Consider the following 18,815-nt stretch of genomic DNA (forward strand, 5'->3'; position numbering starts at 1 on the left):
CAGACCTCGCGGCTGTAGTACGTGTGCAGGGAATATCAGAGTAATAATTTACTAATAATACTTAAATAGGACACGTGCGCATGTGCAAAGTACACAGCTTGACCAGAGAAATATGAACGTTTCCATGTACGCATACGCGGTGTAATACGCGAGTGATGCGCTTTGCGGAGAACCAGCCTAGATGCGTCCGCGTTGGGAGCGTCGCGTCTGCGCGCTGCTGGAGAGAGGTGTGTGTCCAAAGTGGATTAAAAGAAATTCATATTATGACCTAAAAACAAACTCACTTTTAGTGGTAATCTTTGTTGTGTAATTTTATGGTTAATATGTTTGATGAATGCTGTTTGTAATTTTATTTACCTGTAATTAAGCCTATTACTTTAACACGCGCATCATTTTGGCGCGTCTTCCCGCCGGCGTCGCGCGGGCGTCCAACATTTCCTGAGGTAATTCACATATTTGACTTTTTATATTTTATGCATCGTACAGAATAATAGAGCGCCGGCTAAAGTGCAGTTCGGTCCCCAGCGAGTCTCTCCGCCCGGCGTGTCTCACAGCGCAGGGGGCAGCCGGAGCGCCGCAGACTCGGGCGGCTACATGAGTATATTGGGAATAAAATGTGTGTATTGGAGCGAGTTCTGTGTTAGTGAGTGTGTGAGGTGTGACAGTGATAATGATGGAGATGCTGGGCTTCGTCATGGGATTAATCGCTCTTCCTCTTGCCTACAGACTCCTGCCAGCTGACGCTGGACCCCAACACAGCAAACAGAGAACTGTCTCTGTCAGGGGGGAACAGGAATGTGACATGGGGGGCAGAGCAGCCATATCCTGATCATCCAGAGAGATTTGACTGCTGGTACCAAGTTCTGTGCAGAGAGAGTCTGACTGGTCGCTGTTACTGGGAGGCTGAGTGGAGTGGAGATGGAGCCTGGATAGGAGTGACTTATAAAGGAATCGGGAGGAAAGGAGGGAGTGCTGACTGTCTGCTTGGAGCCAATGAAAAGTCATGGAGTCTGTTCAGCTCTCCTGACAGTTACTCTGTCCGACACAATAATAACCAGACTCTCATACCCATAAAGCCCTCAGGCTCCCGCAGAGTAGGAGTGTATCTGGACCGGGCGGCTGGTACTCTGTCCTTCTACAGAGTCTCCTCTAATGGACTGACCCTCCTGTACAGCTTCACCTCCTCATTCACTGAACCCCTCTATCCAGGGTTTTGGGTTTATTATCCAAACTCCTCCGTGTGGCTGTGCATGCTGGGATAGCTCACTGTGTGCTGGAGGAATCATTTTTACCGTATCAGAGTGTCACATGTCGCTGCTTCTCCGCGGCAAAAAGGTAAAATCTCTGCTTTATAACCAGTATAACCCTTTTTATTCTGTCTGAAGTGTGACGTATGTTAATAATTGGGTTCTGTAAGCTGAACAAACATGCAAAATTACTGTTTTTCTCTGACTTATGTTCTATGTTGTCTGTAAATGCACCTAAACTGCCAAATTAAATTCATAGTACATGCAGTTGTACCAATAGAGTTCATTCTGATTCTGAATAAAATAAAATGTAATGAAATCTAAGCCTGATGAGTGGGGGGAGCTTTTCCCCTCCCCTCTATATGTATATTTTATATTTCTGTCTATATATTGTATTTGCTACCTGTACACTGACAATAAAGGCTTCCTATTCTATCCCATTAATGTCCCGGTTCCGCGCTGCCCAGAACGTAACTGAGTAACAGACTTAATCCGCGCTCTCTGCTCACTGAGCGCAGCAGCCTGATATCGCAGCGGCGACGCTTTGGCCAGCAGGGGGCGGCAGACGGCAGACAGTTTATTAACTCAAAACCTACAGCGGTCCTGAGGTAACTTAGTAAAGATAATAATATAATCAAATTAATCATATATTAACTAAGTAAACAAAAATAACATAAAATCTTAATAAATCACGTTAGTACAACAACAACAGAAAGGCACCTGATCATCAGTGAAGTAGTGTAGGTGATTACCAATTATCAGAAAAAACACATAAATCCTGTTTCATTAGGAATCCTGAGATATATACAGTACTGTGCAAAAGTCTTAGGCAGTCATAGGAAATGTTTAAAGCTATTTATCTGGGTAGTAAATGTATATTTTCTCAGTATGAAAAACAAAATTTTATATTAGAACATATGCAAATTATGAGTAAAACAAAAAAACTAAAAGGAATTTCTTATGTTTTCAAAAAAGTTACTGATATCTTGTTGGATGGCTAGATGAACACCAATATGGTTCCTAAACCTCTCCTCAGGTTCACCTCGGCCATTTCATGTATTTGTTCAATTTCACCACCAGCTCAATTAATGAAACTAGTTTTGAAAAGTCACTGAGGTATTGATTAGCTATATGAGGTGAGCTAGTGGTCATGTCAAAAATACATGAGTATATTGAAAATACTGCCAATACTGGGATGACTTTAGGAGAGATTTTGAAATGGTTAAGGGCAAATAATAACACAGACATAATAACATACGTTTAAACATGGATATCATTTTAAGTTTATGTGACTGCCTAAGACTTTTGCACAGTACTGTATATATATATATATATATATATATATATATATAGTCCTTTTTTATTCCACACAGTTTAGGAATAAGATTCTCAGCCACAATATAACCCACAATACACTCACAGTGGCACTGCAGTAATACAGATATACCCCTGAACACAATGGGAAGGTGGATTCTTACTCCCTCTTGTGACAAGCTCCACATTCTGTGCTGCTGCCTCTGCTGGCGGCGTGTTTGTTTCTCTCCCCCCTGTCTAATTTAGACGTGGTGCACTTGTTCCCCTGGGGGTGGGTGTATAAGGTGGGTCCCCGGCTAAGGGGGGAGGAATCGATCCTGTGGCAGCCACCACGCCGGCTTCGGCTCTGCATCAGTGTTTCATTCTCCTTTTCTGTTCTGTTCTCTCCTGTTTGTGCTCTTTGTTAATAAATCACCCCTGACAATCCAACCATCCCGGGTCTGAGTCCGTTTATGCCCACAGCTCTTTCTGCTCCCATCCATTTAATATGTAAGGCATCTGCTTGTGTTGATGTTTCGCCTGATATTTCCTGCCAAACCTGCACATGGTTTTGTTGCCGTTTTTCACACATAAAACTGGGTCGTGCAGTGAGTCCTGTATCATAAGGGTGTCTTTCCTAGAGACTGATCAAGGGAGAACAACTCAGGCAGTGAAAGCTGAGCTGCTTCTGTTATCTGGCCTGATTAACAACCTGAGAAACGTTTGATTTGAGTTTAACAATAAGAGAGATTTACCAGCATGTCAGATTAATGGTGAGGACAGAACCAATAAATGACCAAAATTAAAACTCATAAGCCTGTGTGGAAGGTGTAGGAGCTGTTGGGCCATTTTAAACACAAGGTCAGCATGTTGGGGGAGTGACATGCAGGGGTCCATAACTGTGCCCAGTACATGTATAATCAACTTTGGAATATGACGACATCAAAAAAATACATAAGGTGAGGCTCCTTCTTGGTGAATCATGATCTCTCTGTATTTTCCTCTTTTCAGTGACGACTCCTATGAAGAGACAGGGAGTTAAAGGTCACCTAAAGGACACAGAAATACAAATAAAGTAACACACTTACATCACTGTTTAAACCATGGTGTCTCGTGAAAGTCCATTTTCCCTTCGTTGTTAATTTTATACATAAATTGAACATTATCTAAATATTTTTCTGTTTCTTTGAGACCTAAAACAGGCAGCATCATCTAAGTCAGTCTCAAGAAGATGTCAGAGACAATTTTGTCCTAATAGAAGATTAAAGGAATGAAATCACCCAAAAAGCCAGGAAAAGAAAGACAGAGGACAAAAGCTGATGCTACACAGGTTACAGTATGATTACATATAATATCGGAACCTGACTCTGTGTGTATCTGAGGATTTTCTGGCTCATTCACTGTAAAGTTGATTTTCACCAGCATTTATGGACAGTAGCATTCACAAGTTTTAAATACAATGATACTAATTCATCAGTGCGATCGTGTGCCTGACAGCTAGAGGGCAGTGCAGTTAACTCACCTATTTGAGTTAGATTGCTAAAGAGTTGTAGCTCACTTCATCTCCAGAGTCATTACGCTGCTGTGGTTTTGGCTGGAAAAGCAGAAAAGAAGGAAGCTGGTTTGTTATGTAATTTCCAAACATGTTGTCACTCATATGAAGGACAAATCAAAGTGTGCTTGCAATGTTTGATAGGCAATTTGCCACAAAGGTGCTATACAATGAAAGTATGACTTAACCTCGGCATAGTTGAATAAGGAGGGTTCAGTGCATAGAACTGACATATTGGGAATCTCAAACACTGTTGTTGTCCTTTTCAAAAATGAATCCCACGCATGCAAAAGAAGGTAGTAAAACAGGCTGATTCAAAAATCCTAGACTGTTATTGTCATGCCCTGCTCGTCCAATCCTCCTGTGTGCCACGCCCCCTCGTTAACCTCGTGTGAAATCCCCGCATTTACCAGTCGTTTCGTGTAATTTCCGATTAGTTCTGTGTATTTTGTTCCGCATTCGAGTACGTTTCCCTAGGTCTGCCATTGAAGTCCGATTGTCTACTGCACGGCACGGCAGGCTGCAGAGCTTTCTCCTACAGAGCTCCTCAGCTGTGGAATGGTCTTCCACCAGATGTGCGGGTTTCAGGCTCACTCTCAATAATAAAGTCTAGACTAAAAACCCACCTGTTTAATTTAGCGTATAGGGACACTAGTTCTAGCTCCAGCTAACTCCTCACTCCCAGTCAGACCTATAGTGTGAGGTGTAGAGCTGGGTGGGGATCGGTGCCATTGGCTTTGGATAAACTGGACTGTCAGTGCTGTCACTCTGGCTTCAGAATCCCTTGTGGAATTGGAGTGCTGACATTTCAGGGACTCCCCATGCCTGCATTCCCACCTGCCTCTCCCTCCTACTTATGCTGCCACAGCCATATCTGCCGGAGCTTGGACACTGCACTTCATATTGCACTCACCTAACTGTTAGCACTGCCTATAGCCTCCTCTACTTTAACTAATTGTACATTTTATTTCCCATACTCCTCCTGGGCGGTGCTGCCTGGAGACCTCAATCTACCAAGATGTCCAGCACACCCTGCTACATGTGACGTCGCGACTACCAATGACGTCCCTGCATCTGGCTCGCCGTTCTGCCTGTGTCATCTTCCACATCTTATGATTTTGACAGTGTGACTTGGCACTTAACCATCTCTCCTATTTGACTCTCCTTGCCGGCGCCTGGAGGATGGGCTCCCCCTTTGAGTCTGGTCCCTCCCAAAGTTTCTTCCTTCTTGGGAGTTTTTCCTTGCCACTGTCGCCTTTGGCTTGCTCACTGGGGGCTTTGGGTGAGGATGCTGTAAAGCGCTTTGAGACGATGTTATGTCGTAATACTGTGCTATACAAAAATAAATTTGTTTGTTTGTTTGTTTGTTTGTGTGTAGTCTGCTGAGGTGTTGTGTATTTTTGGCTTGTTTCCATGTTCCTGCTCCAATTCCCCATTAAATCCCATACTACCCAGTCCAACGTGCTCCTGCTCCGTGCATCCAGCCTGGTTAAGACAGTTGCATCACAGTCTTACCTACACCCCCAAACTTAACATATACACCCCACTTTCAAGTTCAATTGATTCTGCACAACCTGCAACATATATTTTCTCTCTCGAGGGGCATGCACCCACAGTGAGCAGAAAAATATATACTTACAGCTATTGATGTAACGTTATTTATTACTAGTAGGCTAAGAATATAAATCCTATTTAGGGGTATGTTTCCCAAAAGCCCCCATTAGGAACTTAAATAGTTGAAATCATTTGGCTGCATGGTTCCAACTATGGAAGTTGCTAACATTTTTAGCAACTATGCATTTAGGAAACATACTGTAGACCAGGTTAGCAGGGAAGTACTAAACAACATTATGCACACTGTGATACTGAAATTGGCAAGAGGCTTGTGCACTTATGAGCTGCTCAGTTTGCTCACTGGAGTTCATGATAAAAAGCTGCCGGATGAAGCTAGGATTTTAACATCATTTGTTGACCGAAATACAAAATAAGTACAATGCTCTTGCTACAATGCTAAGAACAATGTTGAGAGTTTGCTGATGTGACAGTATTACAGTTACATGTGGCAAAGTAGAAGGAGTAAGAATACACTGTAAAATAATGATGAAAACTACATTTTTGTAATGACATAAACCAGTAACATACTATCATTATCAAGTATTATGTACTGTACATAGCATATCCTAGTGTTATACATATTTATGTCCTGTTAGTTTATCGACAGCCTGCCAGGGTGAATGGCAGAGGTCTTGAAAAGGGCCAACACTGCAAATATTGACTTTTTGCACAAACTTAATATAATTCAACACTTATGATATAATTTGACACTTATGATATACCTGTAATTATACTTTAGTTTACCACACTATCTGACATGAAGATTTACAAACACTGAAGCAGCAAACATTGTGAAAACCAATACTCAATTTCTCAAAACTCAATTCTCAAAACTTTTGGCCATGGCTGTAGACACCAGAGTACAATTAAAAACACAAAAAATTGCATTGTGTGGTACCTTTAATGGCAACAGTGCTGAATATAAATTCATCACTATGGTGTGTGTCCATCTAAGGAAAATTATACTGTCACAGTTCAGAAAACAATACTGTTACAGCCATTGTCACTGACAGCCTTCTTCAGTGATGCTAATGCGTAAAGCTGAACAGCAAGCAACAAGATGCTGAGTATAATAATATCAGAAGTAAAGGCAGTAAAAATTAAATAAACTTATTAAAAATTTCAAAACACACAACTATTGTAATTTAAATTACATCCATGTATCACAGTGAGATGTTAACTTACTCTGTTGCCTTTTCTTGTTCTTCTCTCTGTAATAAAGTTAATAGAATCATTCTGCACAAATTCATACCAACTTCTGTGTCTATTGTGGCTGATATTTCTGGTGGATAATGGCCTGGATTAAAGTGCATAATGTGAATCTGCATCATCTGTATCTAATTAAATAGAAAAATATTGCCCATAACATAGCTGATGCAAAATCAATGAACAGACTGTTTCTTGGGTGGAGATATTTTTATCACTCTTTGCATGGCTTATTGCTCCAGGCTTTCAATGACACTGTACTGGGTAAGAAGTGTAGAATATGGATGGAAATACTTACTCCGCATTTGCCACAGCTTCCAGGTTCCCATCACATCAAGCAGAAGAAGCAGTAGAAATCCACATGATGGTAGGAGAATTTTCAGCAGAGACAAACTGCAAAATGTTTAAATAAATGTCCGTGGTGGGTAATTAGCTTCACAGGCTAACAGGTTCTTCTATCAATATGTGAATATTTGTTGAACATTGTGTTTGGGTCTTTGAAGTTATTGTTATTCATTTATAGTTGCCTTGTGTGAGAGGTGCTGGCCTGCTGTGGGTCTGTTCCCTTACACTTTGGTCGAGGGATGGGCTTCATCTGTGGCTATGCACTATACACTTGACTGTGGTCTATGCCTATGAACTATACACTCATATTATTAAAGACAATGAATGCTGGAAGAGATGTTTAGACCGATGCCACTGTGACCCAGACCAGGTTGAATGGAGGAAAGTGGATGGATGGTATGAATATTGCATAACTTAAAAAAGGCATAATCTTGGCTTTTAACTTAGATTACGCACATTGTTTATATTTCATACATTATATTTTTCTTGAATATTGGCATAAGATTAATTTTAGTATTTTTTTCACTGCACCTGGTGAAATGCGTTGTGTGTTTCCCATTTCTGGCTCCAGTAGGTATCAAGTCAGTTGAAGATGGAAATGCTGAAGATCCTGTTGGTGATGTTGTTGGCATGTTTGTAGTCACTGTGATCAGAGTCGTTGGACCTCTAGTAGCTGTAACACAGTTCAGTATTTCTGAGTTTATTCAATATGACATGATTACATAGGATTAGTGAAACACTCCAGCTTTGTGCCCTATATGTGCACTGTCTGGCATGGGCTTCAGGCTCCCTCACACCCCTGATCAGTATAAGGAGGCAGGAGATGGATGCTCAATGTGTCAGTGCGATGCAAATATAAGAACATTACCCTGCTATTCCCATAGCAAGTAAATGCTGAGATAAATGCAAAAAACGTCCTATGAAGGAGCAGTTTTTCGGTGATATACTGTGGAATTTCTCTTCATCCATGTTTCCATACACATTTTGTGATGCAGGATTGCAGGGCAGTGCCGGCGTCAAGGTAGAGCATTTGAAGGCATTGCCCCCCCTAGCGAGTCGCCACACCCCCCTACACAGGCTCAAGCACCCGCCAACACAGGCTCCAAAATATTAATCTTTAGATCTAATTATTAAACACGTAAACATTCACGAAATTAATAAAGAGCGGTTTCAAATATTTTTTGTCATATTATAAATTCACTTGAAAGAATGTAGGCTAGTTGGTGCTGATTGGTTGTTGCTTTGGTGCGGCATTTGACTTTTGCACAGAAAACATGATAAAATAGAATTTTCAGCCGCCAGCGGTCATATTAGGGTGGCGAGTCATCCAACTGCGCAACCTCATTTCATAAGGGAGTGTAAAAAAATAAATATCAAAGTTGAGACCCTGATGGAGTTTGAGCTGCGTCACTCATGGGAAGCCTAATCGACGGTAAGCTGTTCCTGCGTTCAGTCTGAACGAATCATTGCACTGCGTTTGCGTTTTATGCATCACAAGGGATGCATATGAAAGGTGCTTGTTTACTTTTCATTAGTCCTGTGATTATAAGTTTGGCAAGACAGTGTAGGGGGATATGATGACTGACCGCCTGTCTGGGTCTTTTTTTGTTATTGATGGCAGCTAACGTGAACATCGCTGGGAATCCCGTGACCCACGGGAGTCACGAAAAATTGTCAACCTCTAGTGTCGCTCATATGAATATAGTTCACGATCGATAGTGCCCCCCCATAGTCAGTTCGATGCCAGCCCGGAAGATCCACTCTGACGCCGGCCCTGTTGCAGAGGCTGGAGCTTATCCCAGAAGCTAAGAGCGCAAGGCACGTAATAACCCAAGATGGAGTGCCAACCCATCACAGGGCACATGTACACACACTCACTCACAGATTCACACCTACAATATGGTAACTTCAATTCACTGTGACAACTTTATGGCCTATGGGGGAAACTGGACAACTCGAAGGAACCCTAGCATAGATTTAAAATATGAATATTATTTATGAGTATTAAATTGATAGTCAATCAGTGTAACATTATTATCATATCTATTTGAGAGTCATGCTTTGTTCCGTGTTTAGCTTACTCTGTGTTTGATGAGAAACAGTAATATGAACAGGGAAGTTTAAGTCTCCCACACCGCACCAGTACCAGTCTGTGTCCTTCATCTCCAGTCTGGTCAGAGTTACAGTCATGATTCTTTGTACATTATTGACATGCAGTTTAGTTCTGTTTCTGTCGAAAGTCTCTGTTCTGTGCCATGTTTGTAAACAGGACTTCTCCATGTTTCTCCTGCACCATGTCTTCTTGGTGTACTTGTCTTTGTCACTGTAGAGACACTGGACAGTGACAGTACCGCCCTCCTCACCATTCACCATGATGTCCCTCACTGACAGGTCTGGAGAACCTTAACGGAGAGACAGAATGGATACATGTTATCTGCAGCGGTTAAAGTGTGTCTGTATATCTTTGTTTGTATCTCCATGTGGATTTATGACTACTTTTGGTAATTCAGTACTGTTTAACATGGAATTATTTATCTTGAGGTTGATTCTCCTATGCACTTAAGTCAAAAAAGTGCAAAGCTGCGTGTTTTTTAACTTCAGCGTATTCTCCCATCTACTTAAGTGCACTTAGGCGATTTACACATTTTGGCCAGATGAACACAAAAATATGGGCATATTGCATGTAAATGACTCTTAAGTGCATTCAGCCACTGACTTAAGTACACGTAAGTGCATGTCCTCTTGAGGGCTGTATTAGAGGTATTAGAGTGGATTTTCACTCCTGTCCTGTCCCACTCTTACAAAAAAAATTTCCATTTCATCCCAATGAAGGGATGGTTTTAAGATTGCAAACCTAGCTAATCAGCTAGGCTATGGTTTTCCACCAAGTCACAATAAGACCAGACACACACACAACTACAACCATGCAGCAACACTCCCTGTAACTGAATCCACACTCACCAGGCACGTATTCTAACCAAACACACCAGCAGTCTTCTGTTGCTGTACAACTCTAACTTGACAAGCAAGTACATATTGCTGTTGATATACAACTGTTCACCTTATACTCAGTGCACATGGCCGGTCTATCGCAATGCATTCACATTGTAAGTATTTTGCACATCTTACAAACAGCGTACTTCGTTTTACTACAATAACTCTCAATCTGACACGCCTGAAAGCTCTGAAAGTGAGATATTAGGATCGTTGTTGCATCACTATCTTGTCTGGCTCTGACTCCATTTATATTATGAATGCGCCATGCAAAATCAAAGCCTACATAATGTGTTGCACTGGTCAGGTGGTGTTGGCTACCAGCAACCAGCTACTAGCAGACAGGAGAGTTTTGAAGACTTAAAAAGGCAATGACACAGCCAGCATTGTGTTAAAAAATAGCATTTACTTATACTAGATCACCATATAAAAACTGGCCTATTAATATGATTCCCACCCGCTTCCATTGACTTTCCCATCCCATCCTGGTCCCATGATTAATACTGAAATTGACTCCCAACTCACGGGATTCCTGAAAAATTGTCAGGCTGTAATAAGTCACATGTCTCTACATGGCCAAATGCAATATTAGAGTTTTCAGAAAGCCGAGCATGTAACAAAATTAAACGTTCTAACATGTATTATATATCCATCCATGCATTTTCCAAACCGCTTATCCGACTGGGTCGCGGGCGGTCCGGAGCCTATCCCGGAAGCAATGGCCACGAGGCAGGGAACAACCCAGAATGGGGGGCCAGCCCATCGCAGGGCACACTCACACACCATTCACTCACACATGCATTCCTATGGGCAATTTAGCACGTCCAATCAGCCTTAGCATGTCTTTGGACTGTGGGGGGAATCTGAAGTACCCGGAGGAAACCCCACGACGACATGGGGAGAACATGCAAACTCCACACACATGTGACACGGGCGGAGACTCGAACCCGGTTCCCAGAGGTGTGAGGCAACAGTGCTAACCACTGCGCCACCATGCCAACCCAAAAATCAATATTTGTAATATTTTTATTTGCTATTCTTTGCTGGTAAATGTTTCACCGGAATAGATTTATGCTTCCTGCCCTGCCGTGCCTTCTCCTTCAGGTTGAGTGCGGTGGGCATGTCCACGCTGAGGAGGGGAGAATACACTTAACTCGAAAGTGCGTAACTTTTTAGGTGCTTTTTTGACTTAAGTGCTTGATGGCAGGATCACCCCCTTTATGCCTATTCCATATCTAAAACAATTTAAATGTCATTTTAAGAACATATTACCATTGATGACTGTAATGCTATATGAATCGCCAACTGCTCTGATTTCCCCACCAGCTTGTACAGCACATGAGTATAAGCCAGTATCATGTCTCTGCAGGCTCCTCATGGTCACTGTGAAGACACCCTGACCAGGGGAATCAGTGACTGACAACCCGTCTCCTTGAGAAATACAACTTGCCATTAATTCCCTGCAACATTTTTTCTGATAATCAGCATGTTTATTATCATAGAAACATGGAATGATCACATTCTCTTCTTCCTGAACTGTTATCTTTATACGTCTCTTCTCACCATTAGTGCCTGCAAAAACAAAAGAGAAATGGTTACATGTTTTTTAAAAGAGAAAAGATTAACAGGAAGGTCTCCTGCACCTATTATGAGCCTCTGAGAATATGTGGTTTTCACACGCTATGAGTGCATAAAGGAAAACTTCCCGTTGCCTTATATTGAAGATGCATATATAAATATTTAACCCGTTTCACTTGAATTATACTGAATAAAACAGTGGACCTCTGTAATATGAAACTATTTTTCTTGTGATCCCAGTGAAAGAGAAGGAGCTGACATGAAAATCCAAATTTAACTAAAAACTCGGCAGCATACTGCCTTCATTCAAGACAGTTTGTTTTAATAATTCAACGTCTATCTGTTACATTTATTAGAAAATATAATTTTATATAAGCTAAATATAAATACAATTTAGATTATTTTTACCACAAGCAATACATAAAGAGAACACTAAGTGTATATAAGCATATAATACAATATATATAATAATAACATTATATAATTCATTTGACAGTAATGCCATATTTTTAACAAAAAGAAATTTAACTTTATTAAAATGTATCCATTTAAATTTAACAATAAATTTAGGATTCCCAACTGGTTTATACCTAATATATGTGGTTTAAACCTAGTATATGTGGTTTAAACCTAGTATATGTGGTTTAACACTAGTAGAATAATTTTTCCATTGCTGCATCCTGTGCATTTCTAAAGACATAAATGTAACAAATGATTACATGATACTAAACAAAGAGAAAGGTTTTGCTTCCCTGGGTCAGAGAAATGCTACCAATCCTCATAAACATGCAGGGTGCTCAACAAGTTGGGGCTTTGAATGTCATCTGAGAAACACTAAAGAAGTGGAGGCACTCCTGCTGTAAGCTGTAGCACCAGCCGAATGGTCTGCTTGGCTGTAGCACTAATCGAAAAGTGTGGGCATGTAGCAAGTGTTAACAAGCAAAGGCTTTTCATACTTACAGCAGGAGGACCTCAGATTCTTTTTTCAAATGAGTATATAAATTGCGTGAATATAGTGCTGCTTGAAAGTTTGTGAGTAGTTTAGAATTTTCTATTGTTTTACCATGATTTTTTTATTTTATCATCATCAGGTTTTATATATGAAATATCAGATTTATATTCATCAATTCCTACGAACCTGTTTTAAGGGACCTGTGAAAATAGCCAGTAGACTACGTGAAACATTTAATCAGAGTATGTGCAGAAGTATTTGAACTAAATAGTTAATGAGACATCATTAGGACAGGTTTTGAGCAGCACTGATTAAAAGAGAGAGGAAACCAACCCAAACTACTGTCGTGCCAAAGCATAAAGCACACAGATCAACAATGCTGAGAGGAAAGGAGACATCTGAGGACATCAGGAATAAGGTGGTGACAGCCCATCAGTCTGGTTAAGGCTACAAGACCATCTCCAAAAGGTTCCAGCTCCATCCAACCACTGCAAGACAAATCATTTACAAATGGAGGGCACTCAGCATTAAAGCTCGGACGTCAATCCCATATACAGTAAATACTGTAAATGTTGTGGCAAGATCTGAAGCGGGCGGTACATGCCAGATGTAGTGGGCAAAAATGTGAGACACTGGTTCATGGTTACAGAAGTCGTTTGGTTGAAGTAATGGCTGCAAAAGGAGGTGCCAGAAGCTACGGATTCACATACTTTTGCACATACTGTACCAGATTTTCTGTTTTTTGAGAGAGAAATTACTTTCATTGAATAAATAATGGAAATGTATCCCTTTTTTCTGTGTATCCCTTATTTGGAAGGTCTGCTTTACAAATCGTGATTTAAATGTCCAAGGGGGTGGCATGGTGGTGCAGTGGTTAGCACTGTTGCCTCACACCTCTGGGACCCAGGTTCGAGTCTCCGCCTGGGTTACATGTGTCCACACACATGTGTCCATACATGCTGAGGCAAATTGGACTTGATAAATTGCCCATAGGAGTGCATGAGTGGTTAGCAGGTTAGCACAGTTGCCTCACACCTCTGAGAGTTTCTGCCTGGGTTGCATGTATGCGGAGTTTGCATGTTCTCCCCATGTCGTCTCCTCCGGTTTCCCCCGACAGTCCAAAGATTGGAGTTACTAAATTGCCCTTAGGAGTGTATGTGAATGGTGTGTGACTGTGCCCGGCGATGGCCCCCCATTCTGGGTTGTTCCCTGCCTCGTGCCTATAGCTTCAGGGATAGGCTCCGTACCCCCTGTGACCCAGTAGGATAAGCAGTTTGGAATATGAATGGATGGATGTTCATTTAATAATAATGGATGTTCATTTAATAATCAACCTTATGAGGTTATTTAATTTTATTTTTAGAAAACAATAACCATGTTTGGATAGTTCACAAACTTTCAAGCAACACTGTATATAGCTCTGGAAAAAAATATTTTTTTACTAATTTAGCAATTTATGGGTGTGACTCACACTGTGAATTCCCCGTTTCTCATTAATGAAGGGCTTCTTCCTTGCTTTTTGGGACTGCAGTCCTGCTTCTAGGAGCCTGACACACACTGTCCTGGCAGTGCACTTCACACCGGCACTTAATGTTTCCCATTCCGTTTGAAGGTCACTTGATGTCATCCTCTGATTCATGAGAAACTGTCAGATAATTTCCTGCCATCTCTGCCATTATAAAGTGGCACCACCCTGTACCTGGCTGGTTTCTGGTCATTTCCAGTGTCTTCACCTTATTCTTGTTCTGCTGTCTTAGAAATTTTGAATCTGGAAGCTACCTGCTGTTCAATGTAGATTTCTGCTAGTAGAACCAGGATTGAACCAGGATTTAAAAAATGCTGAATTGTTGAGAAATACACAGTGGTCTCTTAATTTTATCCAAAGCATATATATACATACATGCATATACTGTATACAAACTTATTTATTTGTTTGTTTGTTTGCTTGCTTGAAGGCAGTAGGGTCCTGCTTTTTAATGATATTTAGGTTTCAGTTACTTGTACATTTAAATACCATCATACAGACATATTTCTAAGTAAATCAAGCACTGAAATTCAACTGATTTGACTACATTTGCATTAGTATGTTTACATATATAAATCTATATACACAGAGATACATTGACGCATAATATATAGAATGGAAATACTATTGAAAAGATTTACACTGTTATTTTAAAACACCACTATGACATTTAGGGGAAATTATAACTGGAAAACTGGAACATTATAGAAATGCAAAAATTCATATTGTACAAATTACAATGTATATTTTTGCCTGTATTCCATTGTACTATATAGCTTTACACTCTACTACAAAATACTAACTATGCAAAAATTAATAAATGCCTACATTAATACCTTATTTAATGAAAATAATGGAAATCATAAAATTATCCACTTGACTCTGTAGCAGATAGCAATTGGCTATTGGGGGGGGGGGGGGGGGGGGGGGTGTCGCCCCCCTGCTTGGGCTGTCTCTCGGCATTGTTTTATCCATGCAATTGGCAGCAAGATAAATCATTTAAATTGATTTTATTTAAACATTTTAGTTGTTATTGGATTTGTCTGTTTTACATATTATTGTTACTGAAGGATAAAAGTTGTTCTGGTATCAAGGCAGAATCTTACCTGATAAAACAGCAATGACAGAAATGAAGAAGAATCCTACAATCATCTTTGCACCACACAGTGTTTCTCATCTGAAACAGTTCATAGCTTGTGAGCTGATAGCTCAGTAACATGTGCTTTCTGGAGAATAACTCTGACTTCCTGTTGCACGACCACATCTCACACGTACCCTACATACTCATACAGACAGTTTTTACCGTCTTAAGAATGACAGTGGATGCTGTTATGCATTAATTTCTAACTATGAATTCCTGTGAGTGATTATATGCATACATGCAAAACATTTTAGCTAAGATACTGTAAAACGTTAACATATATGATCTGTTCTGTCTCTGCACTTCTATTCTCTGTTTCTCACATAATTAGTAAACAATTAAATAAAAATAATAATCAAAACAAAACAAAATCACATGTCTGTTAGACTCATTCTCCACTCAACTTCTTATTGACTCCCCGGGAGTCCTGACAGAGCATATAACTGGTACAAAGATCACATCCTTGTCTTCGGGTGCCGTACAAGATCATTTTACAATAGTGATGCCTGTGTGTTCAGGGGCTGCATCAGCACCACAACAATAACATTCTTGTCCCCCATTGAGTTGAGCCAGGTTTAAGCTCGGTGATACATTCCCAGGAAATACTCTAAGTACTACATTCTTGGATGTACAACAAAAATCAATATATGTTGGGTGTGACGCTGAGTGCCCTCCATTTGTAAATGGTTTGTCTTACAGTGGATGGATGGAGATGGAACCTTTTGCAGATGGACATCTAAGGTTTGATGTCTTTGCATGTGTGGGCTGCATGGGTTGTTATCGACATCTGGTGAAAATTTCATACCAGTAACACCTTTAGAAATATATTTACTGAGAAAAATGGTGACGTGTTCAATACTTATTTTCCCGCTGTATGAATAGCCCAGAATGTGCTGAAAGGAAAGATATACAGCTGACTCTTGTTACTGACTCATGTACACATCATGCGATAAGCCTGAATCCCAAGGGATACTAAAACACTCAAAAGTGGGCAGGGTTGAAATGGTTAATATATAACATACATTAATACTGTAATGGGGCTTCGCCACTCCAGCCTTGGGGCTGGGGCCGGGCGTCCCGGCTATTGCGGGTCTCTGGTGCCCCACCGGCGGGGGTCACTGTCCCTGAATGGTTACAGGTCTGACCTGGGGGGTGGCATAGGAGGTTCGGGGGCCTCATCTTCCTGGGTGGGGATGCACTCGGGGGGATGTGGGATGGGGAGGCCGTCGGGCTCGTCTGCACCGCCATGCCGGTGTGGGCGGGTCTGGGGCCGAGGCTCCGTGGATGGGGTGCCGAGCTGGCTGCCGGGGGGGTGCCTGCCGCATGCAGTGGGGCCATGCTTCCCTGGTCCTGGTCATCAGGAGGAGGGGGGGCTGAGGGCTGCCAGAATGGTCCAGAGATGGGAATGTCCAGGGGGCTGGGTTACGCCACATGGCCTGGCCCACAGGCCCTACCATTGGCCAATGTGCTGCCCCTCAGTCTTAATTGCAGAATAGTCATCATACAACATTAGGGCCTTGGGGCGGGTGGGGCATGCTGGGATCTACCGTCTGCCAGCTGAGGGGTGCTCATTCCCTGCCTGCTCACCCAATTTTAATGCACCTCAGTTATCCATACAGCCCATCTAGCCGTGATACACCTGGGATGGGGCGCATGGGATTCGGCCACCTTATACACACACTGAGCCGGGGGGGGGGGGGGGGGTGTTTGAGAAATATGTACTTTTATTATTGTCATTTTGCTAGATGCCATTCTTGGAAACAACACCCTGCAGCACCTTGATCTTAATTTAGCCATAACACTTCTTAAGAACTGTCGCTTGAATATTTCCACCCCATACATGGTGATAAACAATGTTGAATGTTATTTGCATATCCTGTTTGTGTACCTCAATAAAAGATACTGCGAGGGGAGTTCCTCTTTCGAAGTTGGCTGAGTTCGACTGAGAGACTGACACCTTGAAGTCTGGACCAGACTTCCCTTGCAGCAAGTAAAAAGTCATCACAGCTGTCCGTGTTGTTCTGTGTTCAGAGACTGGTTGGTTTTTAGCATATATTAAGGGGAAAAATACCCAACAGTGGCTGTTGTCCGGGTGCACAAATATATGGAACTGAAATACTGTCCATCTCTTTACAAAAGCAGTTTTCGATGCTAAGCCTGCGCAAATCTGCGTAAATTCCCTAGAACTACTTAGCCTGCGCATATTTTTTCAGACCTTCAGCTCCGTTGTCCTCATGCTTTCGTTGTGCAAACACACTAATTACCTGTGAACCCCGGCACATTTGCATTTATTTGCACGCAAACACGCTGCAAATAATACTAGAACTACTGAGCTTTGTATGTTCTGGTGGACTGGGCTGGTGGCTCCCTGTCCGGTGTCCCCTGGTGGGGCCCTTCATGTGGGGGGGCTGTTGTCCAGGTGCTGAAATATATGGAATTGAAATACTGTCCATCTCTTTACAAAAGCAGTTTCGATCTCTGATGCCAGAACTACTAAGCCTGCGCAAATCTGCGTAAATTCCCTAGAACTACTTAGCCTGCGTATATTTGCACAGACCTTCAGCTCCATTGTCCTCCTGCTTTTGTTGTGCAAACGCACTAACTACCTGTGAACCCTGGCACATTTATTTATTCAGACTCCTGACTCAAATCCATGGCAGCCCAGACCGATGTTTGTGACATGGAAACCTTCACAAAAGCCTGTCATATCTATACAAAATATTCCACACACTGACTAACCTGCAAATATGTAAGACACACATTCACAGAACATATGGAAATACAAGTGTTTTATTAATAAGAAAAGAGTGAAAATAGAATGAAAAGTTGCTAATAGAATGAAATGAATAGAATGAAATGCATCAGTCTCCAATGTATGTTTTTACACAAATGTCATAAGCTGAGTGAAGTCATGGTCCATGGTTGATAACACGTACAGAATGAAATAATGACATTTCATTTTGATTGGCCATCACTGAATTATAAAACCAAAAGTGAATTTTGTTGAATTTTGTGATCTCTCCAGCTGTGCATGTTCTCTGCTCTGGTTGTTCATGTAAAAATAGCAAAAATTGTAAAAAAAAAAAAATATTATCAGTCCATCAGTTCCAGGTTCATCTCTTCATCATCTTTATGTCTTTTGTCTCAGTGGTTACTCTCCCACACAGTCTGTCTGTCCATCTGTTTCAAAGTCTGTGTTTGCAGCGTTTGCAGACCCAGTGACTATCATCCCTACATTTGGCGCAGGTGAATTTGTGACACTTTACGCGGGTAAACCAGCTGCGGTTTCTGTTGCAGCTCTCTTGTACCTGGCACTGAGTTGTCTGTACAGGTCCAGTCACAGCAGCAGCAAACGCTGCAGCAGCCTT

General features: G+C 41.5%; 2 protein-coding genes and 1 long non-coding RNA gene across 3 annotated transcripts in view; 1 reads left to right on the forward strand and 2 right to left on the reverse strand.

Moving 5' to 3' along the window:
* Window positions 1–18,815, forward strand: part of LOC125740252 (tripartite motif-containing protein 16-like) — a 129,803-nt gene that overhangs the window by 23,004 nt on the left and 87,984 nt on the right. The window contains exon 6 of the mRNA XM_049011165.1: window positions 727–1,335. Coding sequence (XP_048867122.1) covers window positions 727–1,262 — 536 coding nt within the window. The 3' untranslated portion in view covers window positions 1,263–1,335. The remainder of the gene's footprint in view (window positions 1–726; window positions 1,336–18,815) is intronic.
* Window positions 6,892–7,950, reverse strand: LOC125740257 (uncharacterized). Its single transcript, XR_007397487.1, has 3 exons — window positions 7,789–7,950; window positions 7,211–7,305; window positions 6,892–6,917 (listed from the first exon to the last, which is right to left on the reverse strand). It is a non-coding gene; the product is annotated as an uncharacterized LOC125740257 (long non-coding RNA).
* Window positions 9,213–11,704, reverse strand: LOC125739801 (polymeric immunoglobulin receptor-like). The gene is made up of 2 exons (XM_049010260.1): window positions 11,524–11,704; window positions 9,213–9,659 (listed from the first exon to the last, which is right to left on the reverse strand). The coding sequence occupies exons 1-2, from the start codon at window positions 11,702–11,704 to the stop codon at window positions 9,301–9,303; spliced, it is 540 nt and encodes a 179-aa protein (XP_048866217.1). The 3' UTR covers window positions 9,213–9,300.

This window comes from Brienomyrus brachyistius, chromosome 4, assembly GCF_023856365.1.
Source record: "Brienomyrus brachyistius isolate T26 chromosome 4, BBRACH_0.4, whole genome shotgun sequence".
Taxonomy (NCBI): Eukaryota; Metazoa; Chordata; class Actinopteri; order Osteoglossiformes; family Mormyridae; genus Brienomyrus; species Brienomyrus brachyistius.

What these genes read in the sequence shown, in the direction of transcription:
- LOC125739801 (XM_049010260.1), bottom strand. Translation starts at nt 11,704, where the DNA reads ATGGCAAGTTGTATTTCTCAAGGAGACGGGTTGTCAGTCACTGATTCC. An exon ending in TAGCATTACAGTCATCAATG is followed by an intron (nt 9,660 to 11,523) that starts GTAATATGTTCT and finishes CTCTCCGTTAAG; the next exon opens with GTTCTCCAGACCTGTCAGTG.